General features: G+C 32.7%; 1 protein-coding gene across 2 annotated transcripts; it reads right to left on the bottom strand.

Moving 5' to 3' along the window:
- Positions 1–1,899: 1,899 nt before the first annotated feature.
- On the bottom strand, positions 1,900–9,043 carry LOC103936557 (cyclic nucleotide-gated ion channel 1-like). Of its 2 annotated transcripts, XR_007251180.1 has the most exons (7): positions 8,189–9,043; positions 7,180–7,525; positions 6,867–7,061; positions 4,802–5,100; positions 4,568–4,691; positions 4,290–4,457; positions 1,900–2,280 (listed from the first exon to the last, which is right to left on the bottom strand). XR_007251180.1 is itself a non-coding variant. In XM_018644824.2 (6 exons), the coding sequence occupies exons 1-6, from the start codon at positions 8,260–8,262 to the stop codon at positions 4,371–4,373; spliced, it is 1,125 nt and encodes a 374-aa protein (XP_018500340.1). In that variant the 5' UTR covers positions 8,263–9,043; the 3' UTR covers positions 4,152–4,370. The 2 variants fall into 2 exon arrangements, 1 of the variants encoding a protein (XP_018500340.1); XM_018644824.2 differs by lacking the exon at positions 1,900–2,280 and having other exon boundaries at positions 4,152–4,457.
- Positions 9,044–24,194: the final 15,151 nt, after the last annotated feature.

Raw genomic sequence — 24,194 nt, 5'->3', positions numbered from 1 at the left:
ATATCTTAATTTTAAGAATATTTAATAAATATGTCACAATACCAAATAAACAGATAATACAATCTCAATCTTAGGACTACTTTGGGGAGTTAATCAAACTTAAACAACATTTAGCGACACGTGAGACTCCAAATTATGTTTAAATAACTTTATTTTAACATGGTAGTTTAATTCAATTAACCAATAATTAAAGTTAAAGAATAAACTTAAAAATAATAAATTATTGAAGGGGCTATATTTAGCCTATTCGGTTAAAGATAGTATATGAATATGACCTGACATTGTTCATTTAAAAATAATTTCTTACAGAATTATATTTCTGGACGAGGCTATATTTAACCCCTTCGGTTGAAGATGCCCTAAACCAACCAAATTCCAATTTCAACTCCTCAAGTTTTCTAACGAAGTAAAGCTCAAGATACCAAAACTTTCTTTGGATAGCAAGTATCAAAAGCTTCTATTCTTCACTCATAAAAGCCTTCAAATTCTCCACCAAAAAAAGGCTCAAACTTCCTTCGATTGATGTCATAATTTTAGTCTCAAGCTTCGTTTTGTTTTAAAATTTTTACCCAACATTTAGTTTATAAAGTGCATTTCCTGTAATTGAAGTTTTCACTTACTTTCACAATAATGATAGAAAATTGAAATCCCTCTATGGTCAGGAGAGGGTGAAATGTCTATGTGAGTCTTTTCGGCCTCCAAAAAGAGTGAATAACAGTGATTTACCACAGTAGTTCCCATTTTCAAAAATAAAAAATTGAAATCCTCTATGACAAAGTTTTATTTCAAGTTAAGCCAAAAACCAAAAACAAAAGCATTTAAAATGATTTAAAAATTAAACAAAAATGGAGATGCTGGAGGATTCAACATAGTTGGTTCTCCAAAGAAAAGAAAAGGGGTGTGATATTCACACATCCCTTTTTACTTCTCACACACATTTCTAATTTTCGACCGTCGGATCAGATGAAATGAAGAAGATCAACAGATATAAATTAATAAGAGGTATGTGAGAAGTAAAAAATGGTGTGTGGATAGCACACCCCAAAAGAAAAAACTTCTCATTGGGAATAGAGTAATGCTAGATAGACTAAATTTATAAACTAAATGATGTGTCACCAATTAAAAAAAAAAAGGTAATACTAGGGAGATCAAATTTTTAAGGGTAATGTTAGGGAGACTAAATTTGTAGACTAAATTTTGTAAACTAAATGATATAGAAGTTGTTGATTGAATTATTACTTAAACATTGATTAACGTGCTCATTTCATATTAATGACACATTATTTAGTTTGCAAATTTAGTCTCCGTAGTATTACCCAATTTTTAAACTAAATTTGTGAACTAAATGATATGTCACTAATAGGAAATAAGCATGTTAATTAACACTAAATAATAATTCAATCATCAATAACCATGTCATATACTCTAAAAAATAAACACATTAGTCAACGTCAACGCTTAAGTAATAATTCAATCATCAATTTTCATGTCACTTGTCTTACAAAATTTAGTTTTCGTAACATTACTCTGAGTAGAATATATCAAACAAACAAAAGTAAACACCTCATATATAGGGGCAAATGAAAATGGAGGTCACCTTCAATCCGAACCTCCCAAGCAACTGTCGACGACACACCAAGAATCCCCCAACCGAAGCGATAGACATATTTGGCACGCGTGACATATAGAAAGAAACAGGTTTTTGAATCAGCCTCTACAATGCGACCCTCGCAAATTTGTCAGTTCTTGTTTGCCCTTTCTAAACTTTTCAACTTCAAATCCACTATACAGACCACTTTACATCCAGCAAGAACATACAGGAGCATCGATATACATGTGTGTGGATTTAGCTCGTGTTTGCTTACTATAATTCAAGCCGTAAACATATGATAATTAATCACTAATCAGAACACAAAAAATAACTGATTTATTGCTATTGTGAGAAGATGCGAGTTGCAGGAATGATTAGTTTAATTAAGATTTCCGTAGATTAAAAATTAAAAGTCAAATCTTGCGTCCGTGTCGAGATTTTCAGTGCTGTCGTTGGTTTATTGGATCCTTCAATGAGTGGCACACGCAGCAGCAGACTAGTACCTCCGCTGCATGATCGAACGAGGACGAGTACGTTGCCGAGACCAACCGCCATAGTTGTTGACTTTTGAGTGCTGCTTGGACTGGACGACGATCATTGTTTGCTTTGCTTTCGTCTTCTCACTTCATTACGTTCAGCTCTGCATCTGCTTTTCCTTTTTATTTTCTAAGTTGGGCCCTTCGTTGTCCCTTTGAAAAAAAAAAAGGTAACAAGCTGTTAACTTAGGGGCCTTTTTAAAAATGGGCCTAAATATAAAAAAGCCTAAACCCAAACAGTTCAAAAATGACGCCATTTTTAAAACGATCCACAATGACTTAATGGTCCAAGCCTTGACTAGATTTCCACACACACAAAAAGATAGAAGAATTGAAGAGATCTCAGAACACAAAATCTCGAGTGTAAAGACAAGACAACGGACAAGATTTTTGAGTTAGCGTTTGGGCTTAGGCTTTAAGTTTTTTTTTGAGTTGATGGATAAGATTCTTGAGTTGAATGATAAACTTACATATTTTTGTAATTTTTCACACCTTTATTATTAATCTTGTCCGGTGGTTTTTCCTTTTTTTTTTTTTTTTTTTTTTTTTTTAAATTTAACGGTCAGAAATAAAGAGTTGGGTGTGAGTAGGGGTGGAAAAATTTTCCGAAAATCCTGAACCGAACCGAAAAAATCCCGATCCCAAACCAAAAATTTCCCAAACCGAAATTCCTGAAATTTTCGGGATGTTATCCCGAACCAATCCCAAAATTTCGGTACGGGATTCGGGATTGGCTTCTCGATATTTCGGGAATCCCATACCAAACCGAAAATATATAATATTAATTATTATATATATTTATACATATATATATATTATTCTTTTATAATTGATGCTAGTAGTTTCTAATTCATGCTCAGCAACCTAGAATGCCCTACACCTTGCATATTTTTCATGTTCTGTTTGATATTCATGTGGATTTGATTATTGCTACTGCCATGGCTGATGATTTCAGAAGGCTTGATTCTTTTGTCTCTCAACAGATTGCAAAAAGAGTTTAATTAACTTGAATTTTGACTATGATAAAAAGAGTTAAGCATGCCAGTGTTCAATTAAATGGTAGTGTGAATGAAATGAAATTCCTAGTTCATAAATGTGTTATTGAATTATATATTTGAAGAACAATTCATAATTTCATATTTCAATTTGGGATTCCCGATTTGTCCCAAAATCCCGAAAATATTTCGGGATTCCCGAAATTTGGGATTCCCGAAAATTTGGTTTGGGATTGGTCTTCAAATTCCCGTCCCGAAAAATTTCGGTTTGGGATTCGGGATACTAGTTTCGGTATGGTATCCCATACCGAACCACCCCTAAGTGTGAGAGATTAACTAGGACTGGAAAATTTTCCCGAAAATCCTAAAGCAAACAAAAAAAATCCCTATCCCATATCGAAAATTTCCCAAACCGATGATACCGAAATTTTTGGGATGCATACATAACTGATTCCAAACCTTTTGGTACGGGAATCGGGATTACATATATGGTTTAAGAATCCCGAACCAAACCGAAAAAAAAAAATATATATATATATTTTTTTTTTTGGTTGCATGCATGTTGAATTTAAGTAAAATGATAGTAGACTATATTAGAAATAGAAGTATAAAATTAAGTAGTTTGGAACCTTGAAACGTCAATTTGACTTGGTAAGAATGATTTGGTATTTCAATTGGTAAGAAATTTCAAATTGGTAATAGGTAAAAAGCCTAAATTTCAATTGATATGAAATTGGGCAACAAAATTTTAAGCCAAATTATTTAGTCCACAACCTAAAAATCCCAAATTTATGCCCAAGCAACTCTCGACACACCAAGAATCCCTCTAACCGAAGCGACAGACAAATTTGGCACGCGACATATAGAAAGAAACAGGTTTTTGAATCAGCCTCTACAATGTGATCCTCGCAAACCAAATATTTTGTTTTTGTCAGTCCTTGTTATGCCCTTTCTAAACTTTTCAACTTTAAATAAGAACATTTACAAAACATTTATGCTTATATATTAATAGTATTGTCTTAAACGGTATTCTAAAAACCCGCATCAAAGTGCGGCGCTGACATTCATGCTTGTATAAACTGTCTCTAACAATATAAACATCAACAATCCTTAATAGAAATGCTAATGTGGCTAACACGTACAGATTATTGAAACGTCTAAACATACCATTATCAACCAGTTTGGTTTTGAGTCCGAGCAAGAGTTGCCCGGAGTTCTTGGCCATAATTAAGAACGTTGCTGCAGCTGCTAAATGATTGGTGGTGCTGACAAGCTCTCGCCATTAGTGCCCACTACTGTCAGGGGGTCTTCTTGCGCGCCTGGTGCTGCCTCTTTCTTTGTAACCATATCACCAAACCAATCATCAAGATCCAAATTTACAAATTAAGCCGAGGAAAAATGATAAAATGATAGAAAAATATATTGGGAGAGAGTTCAATACCAACCTGCGGCCCTGCAGTTGCAGTTGCAGCGACAAATGTAAGTAGGAGGAAGCTACTGATAGAAATACAAATTGCAAACACGTTTTCCCACACAAAAGTACTTGTCATGAGATTCGTGCCAAAATTACTGCAACGAGTTTAAAGATCAAGTAAATATTTATGTGGGAAACGAAATTATCGATTGACTTTATAAACAATGTTGTGGAACTACTTGAAAGTGTTTATTGTCATACAGACCTTATATTTCGGAGCCCCCACCAAAAACAGTATAACAACTTTGTTGAAAATTTTACGTCGTCTACGGTGAGAGTCTTTAGGGCATCAAGATATATTCCAAAATTATAGGGCACTGATGAGGCACCATCTAAAATATCTGTTGAGCAATGCTCATTTAGAAATGTGATATTCCTCGAAGCAATAGTTCGACAGAAAGTATCCATACATGTTTTGGGATCTGTACTATAATTTACACATGCAGAATGCCAGCATAAAATCTCTCGCTGAATAGAAAAAAAGTACCAAAGAGCTCCGAGTACCTAAAAATAACACATTAATTAACAACTGGTTGATCAAATTAAAAATAGCAAATGATCAATGATTAATTTATTTACTTATCCAATATCCACCATCAAATTCTTCGTGGTTATGGATTGAAACAACGAAATTTGATGATAAGGAGTGGTGTGTTGGACAAGAAAAGCTGTTAAAGAGGCTTTCAAATTGCTCAAGGAAAGGGGCGATGGAGTTTAAAAATGAGTTAATACTCATATATGAACTCCAGCCTAAAAACCTTGTCAAACTTTTCGGATTTTACATTCATGGTGAAGAGAGATGCTGATATATGTGTCAATGCCAAGTAAAAGTTTGGACTCCTTTTTATTCGATCGTAATACTCACTTTAATTTTATCGATTGATTTCTTTTGTTTTGGATTTTTTGGTATTCCAAAATGCAGATCATCATCAATCTTACGATTTGATGATAATTGGGGTTGGGTGCACGCGCTCGTAGAAAGTTTTTATTTTATTTTATTTTATTTATTTTTTTATCATTAAATAAAAATATTCGTTTATTTTTTTTTTTGTTAAAATTTAAAGTTTTAAAGTTATTTTTATTAGTTTTTTTTTTTAACTTCTTACAAGTGAAAGAGAAATAATAACCAATCAATGTAACATTGTCATTATTTTATGAAGTGGAAGAGTTTGACCATGACACATCAATTTTGGGAAATGATGTTGTAGTACAGTCTGATCCCAACACCCACATCAATTTACAGGAATAATAGAATAACAATGTTATTCATACTATGTTTTTATACTATATTTCTATATCATATTAGGTGACATCTGATGTAAACAACCACATCATTTGAAAAATTTGCAAAACCCAAGGAAATGAAGGAGAAAGACTTCTTATATATCACAATCATCATTTAATTAACTAGTTTTTCTTAATTATTAATTTATTAAATAATGAACTAAATTTAAAAATTTGATTAATTTAAATGATGTGGTTGTCCACATCAAAAGCCACCTAAGGTGATATGAAAATGTGATACAAAAATATGATATGAATAGCATTACTCATAATAGAATGACATGTAGGTTTCAACCAAAAAAGATAGAATGACATGTAGGTGAGGTTTAGAAAAAATAAAAAAATTTAGTTTATGTGAAATTACATTACTGTCTATAATTTTATTTTGTAATAGAAGATCAAATTATCTTTTAACCCAATTTTGGTTGACAAAAAGTTTTATTGATAAGTAGTTTTTTTCTTTTTTCTTTTTTCTTTTTTTTGGCAAACGATAAGTAGTCTAGTTATCAAATAAAAAATAAATAATAACATAAAAAAGAGCCAATTGTCAAGCTAATACTTCTAAATAATTGAGCTACTGTTCATATTGTTAATTAATTTTCTGGTGGAACCTTAAACTTCTTCATGATATTCTATATAGCTTTATTTAGAGTGGTTGTGTTTATACTCAATTTGTATCTCTAGACAGCGAATTTCTCAATACATCCTAACAAAATTTCTGAGTTCTTTACCCGCAACCATACTTATAAATTTTCCAACGTTTACGCTTAGTAATTATGTTTTATTTTTAATATCAAAATCATAAAATATAAAGGCTGCTTTTTGTTTTATTAATACCCACAATTTATTTTCATACGCCCCATAATAAAAAAATTTCTCAATAACACCGACCACTGCATGGTGATGGAGTATGTATATGGAGGGACAAGAGAGCTAAATTTTCAGCATAATAATGAGATAAGTTGAGAACTTGAGATGAAACTTACGTGACTGGTAAAAATGTAGAGACCAAAATAGATCATGGTTTTAAACTTTATATCAAATTTCTTGATTTTCTTGAACTCGCGAATTCTGTACATCCTTGGTGGATATTGAGCTAGAAGACAACAATTGGTAATAGACATACGCTGTCGAAAAGATCCAGAGCCCCATATTTTGTAAAAATCAACTCCTATTAGCAGCTAGATCAGATAAAATAAATATAATTAAAAATGATTTAGATATCTCTAAAAATGGTTTAATTAACAAGCTATGTGTATGCACATAAGTACGTACACATATTTATATCATTTCTCTTACTTGTGGGATGGGAAGAAGAGCCAAAACTTCAATACCGAAGGGGGTGACAAATAATGCTACTACTGTCAGTACTAGTCCGAAAACTTGTGAGCTACCCAATTCCACCCTAAAAGATTCAAAAAGCAGACGGAGCCGATATAGCAAATGCACCAGGGCATTGATATCCGTGAGTGATCGGAAAATAAGAGAAATTTTCCAGAGCTTTTTGTCCATTCTAAGGCATTTGTTATACTGATCGATGATTGGAATATAAAAGAACAAAGGATCCATTGCCATAGCAACCACAAATGATATTGTAACAATCTTGTACCACAATCGCTCCAGTTGATTGCTAACAGCTCTCCTACTGAAAAAGATACAGCAAATTAACAACAGAATTAGAATCATAATGATGAAGCTACAACATACGACCAGCTTCTTAGCAGAGATTTCACTTGCTATTCACAAAGTGGGATAGCATAGCCGTAGTACAGTCGTAATTATCAAATAATGTCCAAGTATTGATCACAGGGTGATATACAGTATCAGCAGTACATGACACTGTACTGGTATTCATCATTTGCGATTTCTTTGATATGGTCGATATCGAAAAAATAAGAAAAAGATATGAAAAGGGAGTGAAGTTTGAAGTATAAAAACATTACCTCATATTAGAGAAACTTTTAAATTTCAGCTCAAATCGACGTATTTCATCGATATTTCCGATATATCAATTATATATCGGATAAACTCTTATATTTCATCTAAACCAGTATTTGATATTTCCTAAAATGTCATTTTAAATTTTCATCATTTTCATCGAAAACAACCTATATCGATATTATTATCAATATATCCATCGATATTTTCATAAATTTACATATCGATATTTATACTAGTACTGATATATTTTAAACACTGCTGATAATATTACCAATCATGGAGCGGGATCCCTCTTAATAAGGGACTTTCATATATTTTTTTTTTGAAAGAAAAAAAATGCAGTATTAATATGTAAAGAAGTACTAACCGATCAAAGTCCAATACTTGATACGCGCGAACTGCAACGGCCTTAAGGAACGCCCTCGTTATGAGCTCGGCCATCAGTACGTAGAGAGAGATCTAGTACTCCGACGCCCTGTAGGAACCCTGCTAATAACCTGACGTGGCGGATAATATGTGCTTGATTTTTGAGAGGGAGAGAGTGGAGTGAAGCTGGCTAATGGCAAACAACTCACTTTAAATGGAAACCAAATCTTAGACACAAACAACTCAGTTCTAGTAATCAATAAAGTTAAAGAATAAACTTAAAAATAATAAATTATTAAGGAAGTTATAGTTAGCTTCTTCGGTTGGAGATGGTATATGAATATAGCTTGAAATTGTTCATTTAAAAATAATTTTCCGTTGGGCTATAATTTTGGCGGGATTATATTTAATTTATAACTAGGCATTAATGTTCGCGCGTTGCTACGGAAATAAAAATTATTTAGGGAATTATGTTTGAAAAGTCATCAAAGTTGAATCTAGTGTAATGAGTACATGGATAACCTTTGAATAGTGTTTCAATTTGAATGAATAAAAGCATTGATAACTTTGTAAAAGTGCTTAAATTGTAGATGACCTGCTAGTACTACACTCATGTTCATAGTCATGGTTACATCGTAGCTGTATCTAAGGACAATTAGTTCTGATACCTAGTTCAAATTGTCATTAAATTCATAATAAGAAAAATAAAAATTAAATTTAGAAACCCTGTAAAACCCCTTTGCTCTGCTTCTATGCTTTTTCTTCATCTCCTCTGCTTTCTCCCCTCAGCCTTCTTCTGTTTCTCCTTTGCTCTCTGCTTCGGCTCTCTCCCCTCTCCATTTTTTTTTTTGGAGTTTTAACGAAACACTTTTGGTACTATTTATTTTTAACAAAAAATTATATTTTTACTTTTCCTGATACTATTCACTGACATATTTATTTATCATTTTTTTATTAATTTTTTTTTTCCTGTTTCTCTTTCTTCCTTGTATTGCCTTTCAACCAAATTGCCAAAAGTATCTTTTTTTTCTTTTCTCCTACCACTTTCAACAACCTTTTTTTAATATTTTTTTTCTTTTCTTTTTCCACATAAAAAATCTTTTTCTTTTTTTATTATTTTTTTATTTTCTTTTTTTTCACATCCCTTTCTCCCGTCCATTTTTCCATTTCTTCTGTTCTTTTATTCAACCTTTTGACCTTTCTTCTTCCTTTTGTCATTTTCCACCTTTTTTTATTTCCACTGCTTGTCTACTTCAGATGAATTCGCCGTAAAATATGATTTTCTCTTCTTTTATTTTCATTTTCTCCTCTTCATTTCTTTCACAAATTATTTTTTATCTTCTTCTAGCTATTAAAAAAATTAACATAAAATATTAACGTAACTTAACTATAACTATTCAAATAAAAAAAAAGGAAAGGAAAGGAAAATTAGGAGGGAAGAAAATCCACTTCATTGGCCATTGGATCTGTTCAGCATCACGTCCCATCAATGGCACTCCATCTTCAATCTGCTTCCCTACTGCCACTGTATCCTTGAGCGTTTGCATTGTAATCAACTCAGAAGGGTCAATCTTGCCTGCGTTTATAATATCATCCTTGACTTTGTAGCCACACAAACTTGCTTTACAATTATTTCAATGCATTGAATTTCTTTATAATTTTTTATTGTTTTTTTATGCCACAAATTATGTGGTCTGGTTCAACTCACATTATTTAAATATTTTTTTATCATGCCATTAATTTTTTAATTATTATTTTATCTTTCTCTGTCCTGTATGTGGGTTTAAAAAAAGGGGCATTTAGATCCGAGTCCAAAGAATTGAGCTACTTTTCAATTGAGTCCAATTCCATGTGCCTTATCAGTTTAGGTATAACTGATCTTTTTATGTCTATTTTGCCCTTTTATAATCTAAATGAAAATAGATTTAAATTTCTTGATTTATCCAAATTTGAATCATTAAAGCCTTTAATCTATTCAATATCCAAGGAAAAAAAATTAAAATTAAAATTCATGCCATGTTTTTCAACAACAAAATCTACTGTGATATACATTCTTGATAACAGTAGATTACGAAAAGAAAAAAACCTATGATATAGGTACATAAATACAAAATATGTCATGAAGATATATTTAAATAATATATAATCAAACTAGTGTAGGTAGATAATGCAACTAATCTGTGTTGCAGGTAGGCAATGCAATCAATCTGCGATGCAGGTAGTTAATTTACAAACAAAAAAACATATGATACATATGCAATTAATCTCTAATATGGGTAGAGTATTATAAAAAAATCCTATGGTATAGGTAGATAAACACAATTAATCTTAAATTATCAATAGAATAATATATATATATATATATAGGTAGATAAATACAATTATTCATGATACATGTACATTATAATATGAAAAAATTAAAAAAGGACAAGTGATATAGGTAGATAAAACAAATAAAAAAAATGGGAAAGAAAAATGATATTGAGGGAGGAAACACTAGAGAAAATGCTAATTCAATAGAACTTCGAAAAAAAATAAAATATATATATATACATATATAAAAGAAAAAGAAGCAAAAAAAAAAAAAAAAAAAAAAAAAACGAAGAATCCAAAACACTAATGCAATTTTTTTTTTTTTAACCAATCAAATGTATATTCATCATTGTTATGGAAGAGGAGGAGAAGAGGAATATTATGGAAGAAGATTACTCAGCAAAATAACATAGGAAGAGAAAGATATTGTGAGGGAGAAACAAGAAAAGAGAAATTAACGGTTGGGGAAATGAGAAGAAAAAAAGAGATTTCAATCCCTAAACTTATAATTAAGGATAACATTAATCACAAATTAAAAAAACAATAATTACTTAATTAGTCAATTTGAGGGTAAATTTGGCAAGAAAATACAAATAAGCTTAAGTGGATAATAAATCACTGGACCTAACCCAAAATTTAAAACAAAATTGGACTATAACTAATAATGGCTCATAAAATTGGACTCGTATTAAGTTTCCCCTTAAAAAAAAAAATCAAGAATAGATTAAAAGGAAGGCTCCACAAATGAAGAATTGGTGGATAGAAAGGCCATATGCGGTATTTTACTGTGCAAAAAAGGCACACAGAATTGGCTGAGGGTCGTTTTAGTTCGTTTACTGTTAATGAATAGTAACTTTGTCTTGGGTTTTAGTATAGGTGTAAGGGAGAAGGTGCATTTCCTGTAATTGATGTCCTCGCCCACTCTCTCAATAATGATAGTAAATTGAAATCCTCTGCGAAGTCGTTTTATTTCAAGTGAAGCCAAAAAAAACTAACAACAAAAAAAGAAAATTTTAACAGAACACTATTGGTACTATTTACTTTTAACGTTAAAAATATTTTTACTCTAAAAAGATATTCATGGTACTATTCACTTACAACACATTTTTGTCATTTTGATTAAAACTCAAAATTTTCAAATCATTTTCATTAGTTTTTCTTAAAAAAATGATAAAAAATTAAACAAAAAAAGGAGCTGCTGGAGGATTCAAAATAGTTGTTTCACGAAAGAAAAGAAAAAACTATGCATTAGAAATAGAGTAATGTTAGACATACTAAATTTATAAATTAAATTTGTAAGTTAAATAATGTGTCGCCAATAAAAAAAAATAAAGTAATGCTAGGGAGATCAAATTTGTAAACTAAATGATTTGTCATCAATAAGAAGTAAGCATGTTAATCAACACTGATTAATAATCCAATCATCAATAATTATGTCATATACCCTAAAAAATAAGCACGTTAGTCAACACATAAGTAATAATTTAATCATCAAATTTCATGTCACTATTTATAAAATTTAGTCTTCCTAACGTTCCTAATAGAATATATCAAAGAACCAAAAGTAAACACCTCATATACAAAGGCAAATGAAAATGGAGTTCACCTTCAATCCGAACCTCCCAAGCAACTCTCGACACACCAAGAATCCCCCCTAACCGAAGCGACAGACAAATTTGGCACGCGACATATAGAAAGAAACAGGTTTTTGAATCAGCCTCTACAATGTGACCCTCGCAAACCAAATATTTTGACAAAACCTTTCAACTTTAAATAAGAACATTGACAAAACCTTTATGCTTTGATTTATGAATTATAAAAGAAAATTCCCACTCAACCCGCATATTTTGAGCAGAGTTTTTTAATGTTATTGCCTAGAACGAATAGATATAATCAAATAATGGGGATCAAAGCCCTCAAACTTTCACAGTCCGATGAGAGCTTTGATCATCACTATCAGAACATATATCCATGCTACAGATAAGTATTACAAATAATTTCTCCAACCCGAAGGGGAAAAGGGACGAAAATTAGATATGATACTGGTCCACCAAGAAGAGACCCCATAGCAAGAACATATACAGACCACTATACATCCAGCAAGAACATACAGGAGCATCAATATATATGTGTGTGGATTTAGCTCGTGTTTGATTACTATAATTCAAGTCGTGACCATATGATCATTAATCAGAACACAAAAAAACAACTAATTTATTGTTATTGTGAGAAGATGCAAGTTGAAGGAATGATTAGTTTAATAAAGATTTCCGCTGATTAAAAACTAAAAGTCAAATCTTGCGTCCGTGTCGAGATTTTCAGTGTTGCTGTTGGTTTATTGGATCCTTCAATGAGCGGTACACGCGGCAGCAGACATAGTGCCTCCGCTGCATGATCGAACCAACCGCCATACTTGTTGACTTTTGAGTGCTGCTTGGACTAGACGACGATCATTGTTTGCTTTGCTTTCGACGTCTCCACTTCATCTCGTTCGGCTCTGCATCTGTTTTTACCTTTTCTTTTCTAGGTTGGGCGAGTCGTGTACCATTCTATATTTCGGTTATGTTGAATAACCTCTCGTTGTAATGTACTTGTTGTTTTACCAAACCAAATTATGCAAGCCTTAAAAATTAAAAATGACCGGTCGGGAATCGGATAATACTAAATAATAACCTTCACGTCAGAATTCTTTATCTATATATATAAAGTGAGAAGACCAGTTTGGTGAAGCATTCAATAATTCCTAAAATGCCCTTACTTAATGACTCCGCGTAAATCAAGGATTTAATACCAAAAGAAGGATAAAGAGGTAATAACATTAACTACAGAATTTGAAACCTAATGGAAAGTGAAAAGGAATAGACAGTTGCCAGTTCAGTTATCAGTCCTACTCCAACTTCCCACGATCGAAACCAGAGAACAGTTTGATGATTCCCACGACGAAACCAAAGAGCAGTTCAACGATTCCCATGATCTGAGTTCAGTTGAAGGTTCAACAACAACTGCCCACATACCACCGCTATATACAGATGAATATTCGAAAAGAGCCCAATTTTCGAAACCAGATTTCAGGACGTCGTCTTGGAGCCCATCCTCTTCACACCTTCGATCCCGGACGCCCACTTTCAGGAGCCCAATCTCCTGGCTGTTGCTCATCTTCCCTTCTCTCTTCCGATCGCCATATTTAAGTAAGTTTTCCATTTTGTGCACCCCAACTTTCCTTTCCATTTAGCTTTCGATTTCAACCTTTGATTCAAGATTTTTTCCAATTGCAGTTTTTTTATTTGGTCCCATCATCTGCACACTTCTCTTTTTTTTTTCCATCTTTCCTTATGTGTCCTTAGTAGCTTCCATCACTCTTGCTCTCTCAAAGATTGCATTGAGGCAGAACACGCACTCACTCAAAGACAATCTGGTAAGCATTTTCTTTTTATATGATACAGTCTTAGATTTTTTGTATTTTCCTTGGTTTTTGGGGGGTTTGTTCAAGTTCTCGAGGGATTTCAAGTTTTTGGGTTGATGATTGAATGTGGAGCTTAATGTGTTTTTTTGTGGCATTTTTAATGGAGGTAATTCCTTGGTGGGTTTTGTGTTTACTGTAGTCACTTTTGGGTTTTGTAGATTAAGGCAGCAAGACTGAAACTCGAAGACGAACAAGCAGAGGAGGAGGTCGGTGAAGAAAAGAGAAGCAAAAGTAAAACGAAAAAAACGTGAGTTATTTTTTATTATTCTCCCTTTTGAAGAGCAATTTTTGGATTTTCTTTAATTTGTGTTTGGTGGGAGGTTCAACACTAATCAACTGCATACCACCAGTATTTAGAGATGAGTAATCGGAAGGAGGCTAAGTTTGGTTTTCACGAGTTCGTTGTGTGGTTTCAGAAGCATGAGATGGACGAATATGACCTCTTTATACGTGACATATTTTATTTTTATCCTGCATCTCTGTTTAATGCCGACTCTATTTTGATATATATTTTTTATTGTTAATTTCAGGCTACTACCAATTTAATGCCGACTCTGATTGCACAGTTCAGAAAGGTATGCCTCTAATGTATGATAAATTTTGCCAACTTGCTTCTCTTGATTTGGAAGGGTATGACTCCAATCGCTTTGTTTTCCAAAGCCATCTTAGCATATGCATCACCAATTGTAGAACAAAAGCTAATCCAATTGCTAATCTTAGCATCTGCTTCACCAATTCACCATCATCTTTTGATTTTGAGTGCCTTTATCGGATAGAGGGCAAGTACACAGTTTTATATCTTCGATATACAATATCAGCATTGATTTCTTTTGTGAACTAAATACATGCATAATATGTGGTTGTTTTAAACTTTGTTATACGTCAAACCTATAATACAGGTGCTGGGACGTTGTCTAGAACAAAGATGGAGGTGGCGATATGATGAAAAAAAGGTCCTCTTCCTTCCTTCTCTACCGAGCATACTACATAATCTTTCCAATTTTCACTAAAATTATCTCCACAACTCATTTGCAGGCTATAAGGAACTGGATTTAGAGAGAGCTACCAAATAGAGATTTCTTTTACACTAAAACCTATTTCTCTCGATAATGCTACACTTTCAAATTTGAAAATTTTGTGACATAATCGCTTGAAGAAAACCTTGATTGATTGTTGATCTTGATTGAAAACTGTTGATTTCAGCAAGCTAACTCTCACTAACTCTCAAAGAGTTTAAAAGGAGGAGCACGAGCAGTATGTATTTCTTTCTTTTTTCTTAATTTTTTTATAAATGATTTGGGGGTAAACATTGAACCTTATATCTCCACCCACCAATATCAATCTCCATCTCTGTTCTTCCACCTCCTTTCCACCTCTCTCTGGTACTTTGTAATTTAAAAATGTATCTGTAAATTTTTTTCTGAATTGTATTTGCTTTCTACAGTGTTTCGAATCTTCTGATTGCATCAGAAATGAATTAATATCCCCAAATTTGATTTTTCATTTACTGGCTTTTTCTGGTAATGGGTTTTATTCATGAACATTCTCATTGCTGCAAATTTGATTAATTGTTTTTTGAACCTTTGGATGTTACCAAGATTTGATTTTTGCTAAAGGATCTGTCTAATTACATTGGTTTGTGTTTTTTTTGGGTTGATCTTTCTTTTAATTTAATCATCTTGAAATAAAATTGGAATAACTGCATGTTTTCCTTTCACAGTTTACTTTTTAAGTTTTTGGATAGATTGACTTGACCTTCACATTTTTGTGAATTTTTGCGTTGGTTGGTATGCCTTTCTTCCTTATCATACTAGACAAAGGGTGATGAACAAAAAGATGGTTGCATTCCGAACAGATGGGGGGAAGTTGTGTCTAAAATTACCTCTCAATGTTATATGTTTCCTTATTATTGAAGTCATGGTATTATATAGCTGCAGTTGGTTAGGTGCTTACGATCTTTTGCAGGAAACATGACAATAACTTAACTGATTTACTTCAAATGTATAAACTTTCTGTACCAATACTTGATGTGTGATAAAGTAAATATTGTTATGGAGGCTTTATATTTTGACTTTTAAGTTCTTTTGTGTTTTGGTACCAATACTTGATGTTTCAATTGGCACCTCAGTCCTCCCCCTGAATTATTTCAGTTGGCACCTCAGTCCTCCCCCTTTTTTTTATCCTACAACTTACTGTGTCGTCGTATTTTCTTTTTTCAGGCTCTTTCAATTTTTATAAATCCGATTCAAGTTATTAAAACAAATACAATTCATGTTTTTTTATGGTTTTACATACTCATTGGTTGCAGACCTATTCGTCGGAGATCGAAGAAAAGGAAAGGTGGGAAAGTCCATTCTTGCCGTAGAGCTCATGTTGGCAGTGAGCCTTGAAGAAAACGAAAGGTGAGAATAGCAGAACAGTTGGCTTTTTTCTTTTAGCACCGAGTTATTTCCAAAAATTCCCCTAACCTTAATTAGCCTTGGCACTTTCGACACTTTCGGAATGTGTTTGCATTTTATGAATGGCCTCCTATGTTATACATGCAAATAGTTATAGTTATCAAAACATCTATCTGATGTTTTCTACCTCATCCAACACCTTAATTACACTCCCACTGTTTTGGTTAGAAGTTAATTAGAAGAGTCTTCATTCCATCGACATCCTTTCCTTCACAATTTATGCTGAAAATTCATCGCACAATGTAATATGAAAGGTTTAGTTGGCATGTTAACTTTCAGAAGCATGAGATGATCAAAAAGGAATGTGCAAGATACCTTTTTTTTATCCTACTGGGTTGTCTTCATCTTCGGTCTCAAAAGCCTTAACTTCTCTTCATCTAATCTCAAAAGCCCTCCTTGCATGTTTCAGCTTTTCAGTACAGCTTTTATGTTTTGGATATTTTTTTTTTTTGGCAGTTTACCACATATTTGGCTGAGTGGAAAAAAAGTTAGTAATCATTTATGAGTTCAGATTCCTTGAATGCTCAATATTTTAGTTGGAATTGATTCCTTGAATATTTTTCACTCTCTTTTTTCCAATTTTGTAATAAAGTGGTGTGATGTGTGCCTTCTTAGTTCGATAATTAAGCTAAGTACCATTTGGAATCATGCTAAATAATTGATAGAAACATAAACTAGATCTCATTTGGAATATATTCTAAAGATTTATGCATCAATTTTGTTTGCAGACCTATTCGTCAGGCCTCAAAGAAAAGGGAAGGTGGGGAAAGTGTATTCTTGGTAATCTATATATATAAAGGGAGAAGGCCAGTTTGGTGAAGCATTCAGAAATGCCAAGAAAGTCCCTTTGTTTCCTTCACAATCAAAGTCCAAAAAATCTCAAAATCAAGGACAAAAACGTAAAAAAGAATTTAACTTATCAGAAACTGTATTGGAAACAAAATATGGTAATTAAAAAAATCATGATAATTATCCTCTAAAAGTTAGCAGTTATGGAGAGCAGTTAGAAGGCAAGAATGAGAGTTTGGTATCTCAAGACTTCACCAAAAAGTTTTGGACAAAAAACCCTCCAAACAAAAAAAATTAAAACTCGCTGAAAATAGTAGAAACAAATTCGCAAGGGTAATTTGTCATAAAAAAAAACTGAAATAATAAAAAAAAAAAAGGATTAAAACCACGTGGGTTAAGCTGTAAAGAGAAGAAGTTTTGCGGAAAAAGAGACAAATGGTAAATACAAACAGTTAAAACCGGATGAATTTCACTCCACTCCATTTTGCACGATGCACTTGCCACCTATAATTCCAGATGATTTTCTCTCTTAATAATAAAAAAATCAATAAAAAAACATTAAAATAATTAAAAACACCACGTTTATAAGATTGAGGATCCTCTCCAGATACCTCATTCAAATAAAACTGTAAATTCAAATTTTGTTTTATTTGGAAAAAAATAAAGGCCCGTGCCTCCTATATTTTAGGAGGGAGAGATATTAATATCTCACAAAAATATATTAAAAAATAAGAAACCAACCAACGTGGGAGAATCCTACTTATCCTATCATTCTTCTCTCCTTGAATTTCTTTTATTTAATCAATTTCAACTTCCGTTAGATCAAAATTTTCACCCACTACCAAGCAGTAACTCCCCATATTCAGTTACTTGCAGTTTACAAATTTCACTTCAATACCTTTCATATGCTCAGCCAAGGGAAAAATTTCTAAGCGTAAAATGAAAAGGACGTTCAAAATGGTGTCATCAGTTCCAAATTCAGAGAGAACCATGAACAACCGTAGAAACAAAAACTACCAAGAACCCACGTACCAGAAGATAAATGTAGAAATGATATTGCGTTCAACAGTGGTGAGTGTGTTAGAAATATTAGTTGTGTTTTATTGAAAAATAAAAAAAAAATAAAAAAAAAAGGTCATATAATACTCCACTCCTCTTCTATTTTCGATAATATCGTTTGTTAAAAAAAAAAAATTAAAGTTGTTGACATTAATGCCGTATTTTTTTACTGTTATTACTGATGTGAACATTTTAACTCCTCTTTTAAAGATGCTTAATTATCCCTTCCAAGCTAATCCTCTTTGAAAAGATGCACTTAATCCTTAAATCCCTTAAACTAACAGAATTTCTACTTGCAGTTGAACATCAGAGGAAAATGCAGAAATCAGGTTGTCCAAATTTTAAATTAATGTTGTTTTTTGCTTTAATAGTTTTAGTAAGCCTTTTAATACTTTCTATTTACATTTAAAGCTATAATTAGATACTCAATTTGATTTCTTATTCGCATGGGAAGAAGGATCAATGAAATTGGCAGTGTTCCAATTAATCCAACCAGTTCTCTTCAGGTTTGCTTCTTCATTGTTTATACAAATAGATGGTGATGAATTTTAGGGTGAAAATCTTTTTCAGAACATATTCTTTTCCTAAAATTGAAATTTTTATTGGGTTAGTAATTCATGTTTTCAATTTTCATTCTCTCTCCATTTTCAGTTTTAATCACATATTTGCATTCAATTAATTTTTAAATAATTTTTATGGAATTCGTTGGAGATGATTGAAAATAATAAAAAATTGTTGTGATGGACACACATCCACAATTTTTAAAATAACCACTTAAGAAATATAAGAATATTTAAAATAACATATTTTTGGAGCGCGTAGCGCCCGTGATGCAAAAATGCATCTCGCACGCAGTAAATTTTTTACATATGTACTTCACCACATATGCTCCTAAATTATTCAACAAATGTGGCAATATGACAATATGGCATGCGATAACACTATTATCACTTTGGAATGATGGGATGATTGTACGGTAACACCATTATCTCATCAACCTTTCTTCAACTCAAGCAATTGGAACCACGTAGCCTGGCCCATGCTCTAATGTTGAACATCTCAGTCCCAACCCAAAATGGCACACCCATAATTATGTACTCGCTCCTCTAACTGCATCAACTATCCCATTCACACAACCATTGAACAAATGATCTGCCAACCTGCTCGAATGACGCCAAATATTGTCCATAATACCTTTTTGTCCACCATAATAAAAAAATGTTGTTGTGCACCCTTTTAATACAGCCACTAATCCTCATGTTACAAAATATATTGATCATTTCATATTTTCTATACAACATTAAATAATTAAGCATATTTTTTTATTTTTTATATGAGAGTTTAAGGAACCTAACTCTTGATCTTCTGTACAATATATAAGGGTAAAATGGTACTGATGGAGATAACAAAATTCTAACTAGATTGAGTAACTTAATTACCAAAGTCATAATAATGATCAAGCATAGCTCATTTCGTGAAATCAAATTCTATCAGCCAAACAAAAAAAAAAAGACACCATAATAATTAGCAAGCAAAAAAAAAAAAAGAAAAAAAAGATGGATTGGTTAGTGTACAATTCATAAATTTCATTTTTGGGTACAATGGGTAGGTGCAAAAAGACTAAGTTAGATGATTGAACATAATAAAAAATTGAAAATAATAAGAAATTGTTGTGATGGACACAAACACATTTTATAAATTAATCACTTAAGAAATATAAGAATATTTAAAACAACACATCTTTGGGGCGCGTAGCGCCCGTGATGCAAAAATGCCTCTCGCACGCACGTTAGTGCGTGCAGAGAGGCTAGTTATATATAAAGACAGAGGCCCTTTTGGGGTCACCGGCTTCATAAAAAATGTTAGGACAAAAATACCCCTAAACAAAAAAGTTCAAAAAACAACTCAAAGTAATGCATCAAATAATACAGGGGGTAATTTTGTAATTTTGTCATCATAAAAATATTATATATACATATATATATATATATATTTATATATGAGTGGAAACAAAGAAAAAAAAAATGAAGGGATTAGTGAAAGTTGATGGTGCCCACTTGAAGGGGAAATGAAAATATAATAAAAAATAAAGAAAATCGTGAAGATAGTGTGCAAAACATCTTAAGAGCATGTAGCATTGGTGATAAAAAAAGAAAATAATGAAATAAAAAAATATTGAAACAATTCACGCATATAAATACATTTAAAATGTGTAAGTTGCGCGTAGCGCATTGTGATTCAAAAAATATCTTTTGTACGTGGTTGTCTATTAAATATTCTTTCTCTATTTTTAAACACTAGCGTGTGTGGTGCCCGTTATAAACAATGTCTTTCACACACGCATAATGATGTGATTCAATTAGTTGTCAAATGATTTTTTTTAACAAACGATGTTATCTACACTGAGGGTTTCTTCTAGCATGGTCTAATATTATTCACTTATTTCAAATATTTGACTTTCTTTTTGTCATAAAAAATATTATAGAAGCAATTCAAGCGTATAAATATATTTAAAACGTGTAAGTAGCGTGTAGTACATCGTGATTCAAAAAATGTCACGCACATGAAGGCTAGTACAGATAAAACTGGCATTTGATGAAGACATCTAGCCTTTGATTTCAGAAAATATTCACTTGTAGGCCTGTTTGGATTCCACTTAGCAACCATCATATATCCGGCCACAACATATAGGACAGGAGCATCAATAGATATGTATTATTACTGTTATAAAATGCAAGTTTTGAACATATAACAATTAATCACTAATCAGAACACGCGATCAAACCATTTATTATCACTGTTATAAAATGCAAGTTGCAGGAAAGATTACCTTAATTAAAATTTCGCTGATAAAAAGTTAGAAGTCCAATCTCCCGTCTTTGTCCGGGTTGGTTTCCTGGAACCCTCGATAAGCGGCACACACGGCGGCAGGTATAGTATCTCCGCTGCATGATCGGACGAGGACGAGCACTGTACGTTGCCGAGACCGACCGCCATTTTTTGTGGAATTTTGAGCTGCTGCTTGGACTGGAGGACGACGAGTACTGTTTTCCTTCGTCTTCTCGCTTCATTTCATTCAGCTCGCGTCTGTACTTCTTTTTTCTTTTTTCTTTTCTGTTTAAGTTGCTTTATATTAATGAGTCAATTAGCTGCAGCCTGCAGGTAGTATCATTGATATTCCTGTCCTATATGTTGTGGCTGGATATACGGCGGTTGCTAAGTGGAATCCAAACAGGTCTAGAAGTGAATATTTTCTGATAATCAAAGGCTTGATGTCTTCATCAAATGCCGGTTTTATCTGCATTTCTAACACGAAGGTTGTTATTTAGTATTAATTTCAGTCCGATTCTCGACTCGGTCATTTTTTATTTTTAAGGTTTGGTAAAATGACATGTACCTTATAAAAAGACTTGGGATTAAAGAATATATATAATCACTAATCAGAACACACAAATAACTAATTTATTGCTATCGTGAAAATGCAAGTTGCAGGAAGATTAGTTTAAATAAAATTCCGCTGATAAACAATTAATTGTCAAACCTCGCGTCAGTCAATGTCGGTGAGCGGCACACCTTGCGGCAAATACTGGCTCCGCTGCATGATTGAAGGAGGACGAGCATCGTACGTTTCTGAGACTGACCGCCATATTTGTTGACTTTTGAGCTGCTGTTTATACTGAACGACGACAAGCAGTGACGGAGTCATGATTTCTAAATAATGAGGTCAAATATCAAGCAAAAATGTTTTATTAGGCCATTTCCTCCCACAGTAGGCAACTGCCAATTTATGCCTACGTATGTCGAAAGTTTATGTCAACATATGTTGATAACTATTATTATTTGTAGAGGTTTGTCAAGAGTGGATTCAGGATATGGTGGAGTAATGTTGAAGACTACCAAAGTTTGTCAACCAAGATATTTCATCGAGCATATGGTACACATAATAGAGTCGTACATGAGAAGAGAGAAAAGGAAGACAAATATGATAGAAGAAATTAAAAACGTACAAGGAGAAGGTTGTAACTTAGTTTGCCTTAGCTGTTTATAGGGATCAAATACAATACACAAATAAATATACATAGAGGTTTTTAAGTTGTTAGAATCAAAACAACCAATCTTGTGCTAATTCCATCACCAACGAACGTCTTCTTGCCTTTATCTCATTCAGCTGTACGTGTGTTTTTCTTTTTTCTTTATCTGGGTTTCGCCATTGTCCCTTTGAAAAAAAAGGTAACAACCTGTTAACTTAGGAGCCTTTTTAAATATGGGCCTAAATATCAAAAAGCCTAAACCCAAACAGTTCAAAAATGACCCTATTTTTAAAACGATCCACAATGACTTAATGGTCCAAGCCTTGCTAGATGACTATATTTCCACACACATCAAAAGATATAAGAATTGAAGAGAACTCAGAACACAAAACCTCGAGTGCAAAGATAAGACAACAGACAAGACTTTTGAGTTAGCGTTTGGGCTTGGGGTTTAAGTTTTTTTTGAGTTAACGAATAAGATTCTTGAGCTGAATAATAAACATACATATTTCTGTAATTTTTCACACCTTTATTAATCTTGTACGGTGTCTTTTTTTCTTCTTTTTTTTTTTTATTAATTTAACAGGCAAAAATAAAGAGTTGGTGTGAGAGATTAACAATCGAATGTGAAAATCCTATCCCAAAACCAAATAATGTTATGTACTTATGTTGCTTATTTATTAGTCTTTTGAATTTGCACGACCCACCCAACTCAATTGCCATCAATCACGCCACTGATCATACTACATAAATTAGGGAGTTTTAACGAAAAGTTCACGGTACTGTTTAATTTATCAAAAAACCACATTTTTACACTAAAAAGTCAAACCTGTTACTGTTCATTTTTCTCTTTATTTTATCCTTATCATTAAAACTCAAAGTTTTCAAGTCATTTTCATTAGTTTTCTTTATAAATTATTCACCAAAAACAAAAGTACAAAGCTGAAACTACAAGTCCACAACTCCAAAGCCCAGACAGGTTTATGGGTTGAAAAAGAAAAAGAAAAAAAAAGTAGCAAACGAGGTATTCAGTAAGATCCACATTAGCTGTCTACTCCAAATCAATCAACACCTTTTATTTCATTTTCAACGGTGGTGGGTCACCCTAAACCTTCATCAATAAATAAACCTGCATGCTTTGTAGGGTGAGAATTTGAACCCGTAAGAAATGCGAGAAGAGACACTTATGCGTTTTGATTAACTAATCTAACTTACATATGTATAGAATCGGAAGTTGAAAATGATGTTATAATGGGGTCTCATCTTCTTCTTCTACTTCTCCTCGGTGACCTTGTTTAATGAGGCATGATGAGTGCCTCCAAGTCACGTATTTAGGCTTTTACCAACAGCATGCGTGCGTGGTCATTGACATGTGCTTTTCAACACCCGCATATTTCCTCATCCAATCCTATGTGTGTTAAGAATAGTAAAGAGACTCTTTCAAAAGTGAAATTATCATGAATTTTTTATTGTCTTATATTTTTGGAACAATATTTTATAATGTTAACACCAAAATTGACGTTAAACAGTGAGATGACAAATGATCTATGAAGAATTCAACTATTGAAAAAATCTCCTTGGCATTTCTCATGTGTGTTATATTATATGTGTAGTAGTATAGGCGCTAGTATAACTCGGGAGAACTTCTGACTGTATACCAGAAGCTTTCCTTGCCTTACAAAATCAATTACAAGGCCTTCAGCGGGCCTAGCAGCGTACCATTTCCCTCCCAATCGAGAAACTTCCCTAAAATCGAATTTTATTGGAACAGTGTTTTAAGTTAATTACGCATGTCTACCAATTGAGGAACTTTCTTAAAATCGAACTTTCTTGGAATGGTATTTTAAGTTAATTATGTATGCTATGCAAGAAAAATAAAACTATGCCACAATT

This window comes from the organism of the source record quoted next, unplaced genomic scaffold (genome assembly GCF_019419815.1).
Source record: "Pyrus x bretschneideri cultivar Hongxiangsu unplaced genomic scaffold, Pyrus_bretschneideri_v1 Contig4, whole genome shotgun sequence".
Classification (NCBI taxonomy): domain Eukaryota; kingdom Viridiplantae; phylum Streptophyta; class Magnoliopsida; order Rosales; family Rosaceae; genus Pyrus; species Pyrus x bretschneideri.
The sequence above is the reverse complement of the archived record's forward strand: the minus strand, read 5'-3'. Positions and strand labels throughout refer to the sequence as shown.

Excerpts from the sequence above, each read along its gene's own strand:
- LOC103936557 (XM_018644824.2), bottom strand. The coding sequence starts at position 8,262 with ATGGCCGAGCTCATAACGAGGGCGTTCCTTAAGGCCGTTGCAGTTCGC. Across the intron at positions 7,526-8,188 it reads CAAGTATTGGACTTTGATCG|TAGGAGAGCTGTTAGCAATC; the intron begins GTTAGTACTTCT and ends TATCTTTTTCAG. Across the intron at positions 5,101-6,866 it reads TCTACATTTTTACCAGTCAC|GTACTCGGAGCTCTTTGGTA; the intron begins GTAAGTTTCATC and ends TGTTATTTTTAG.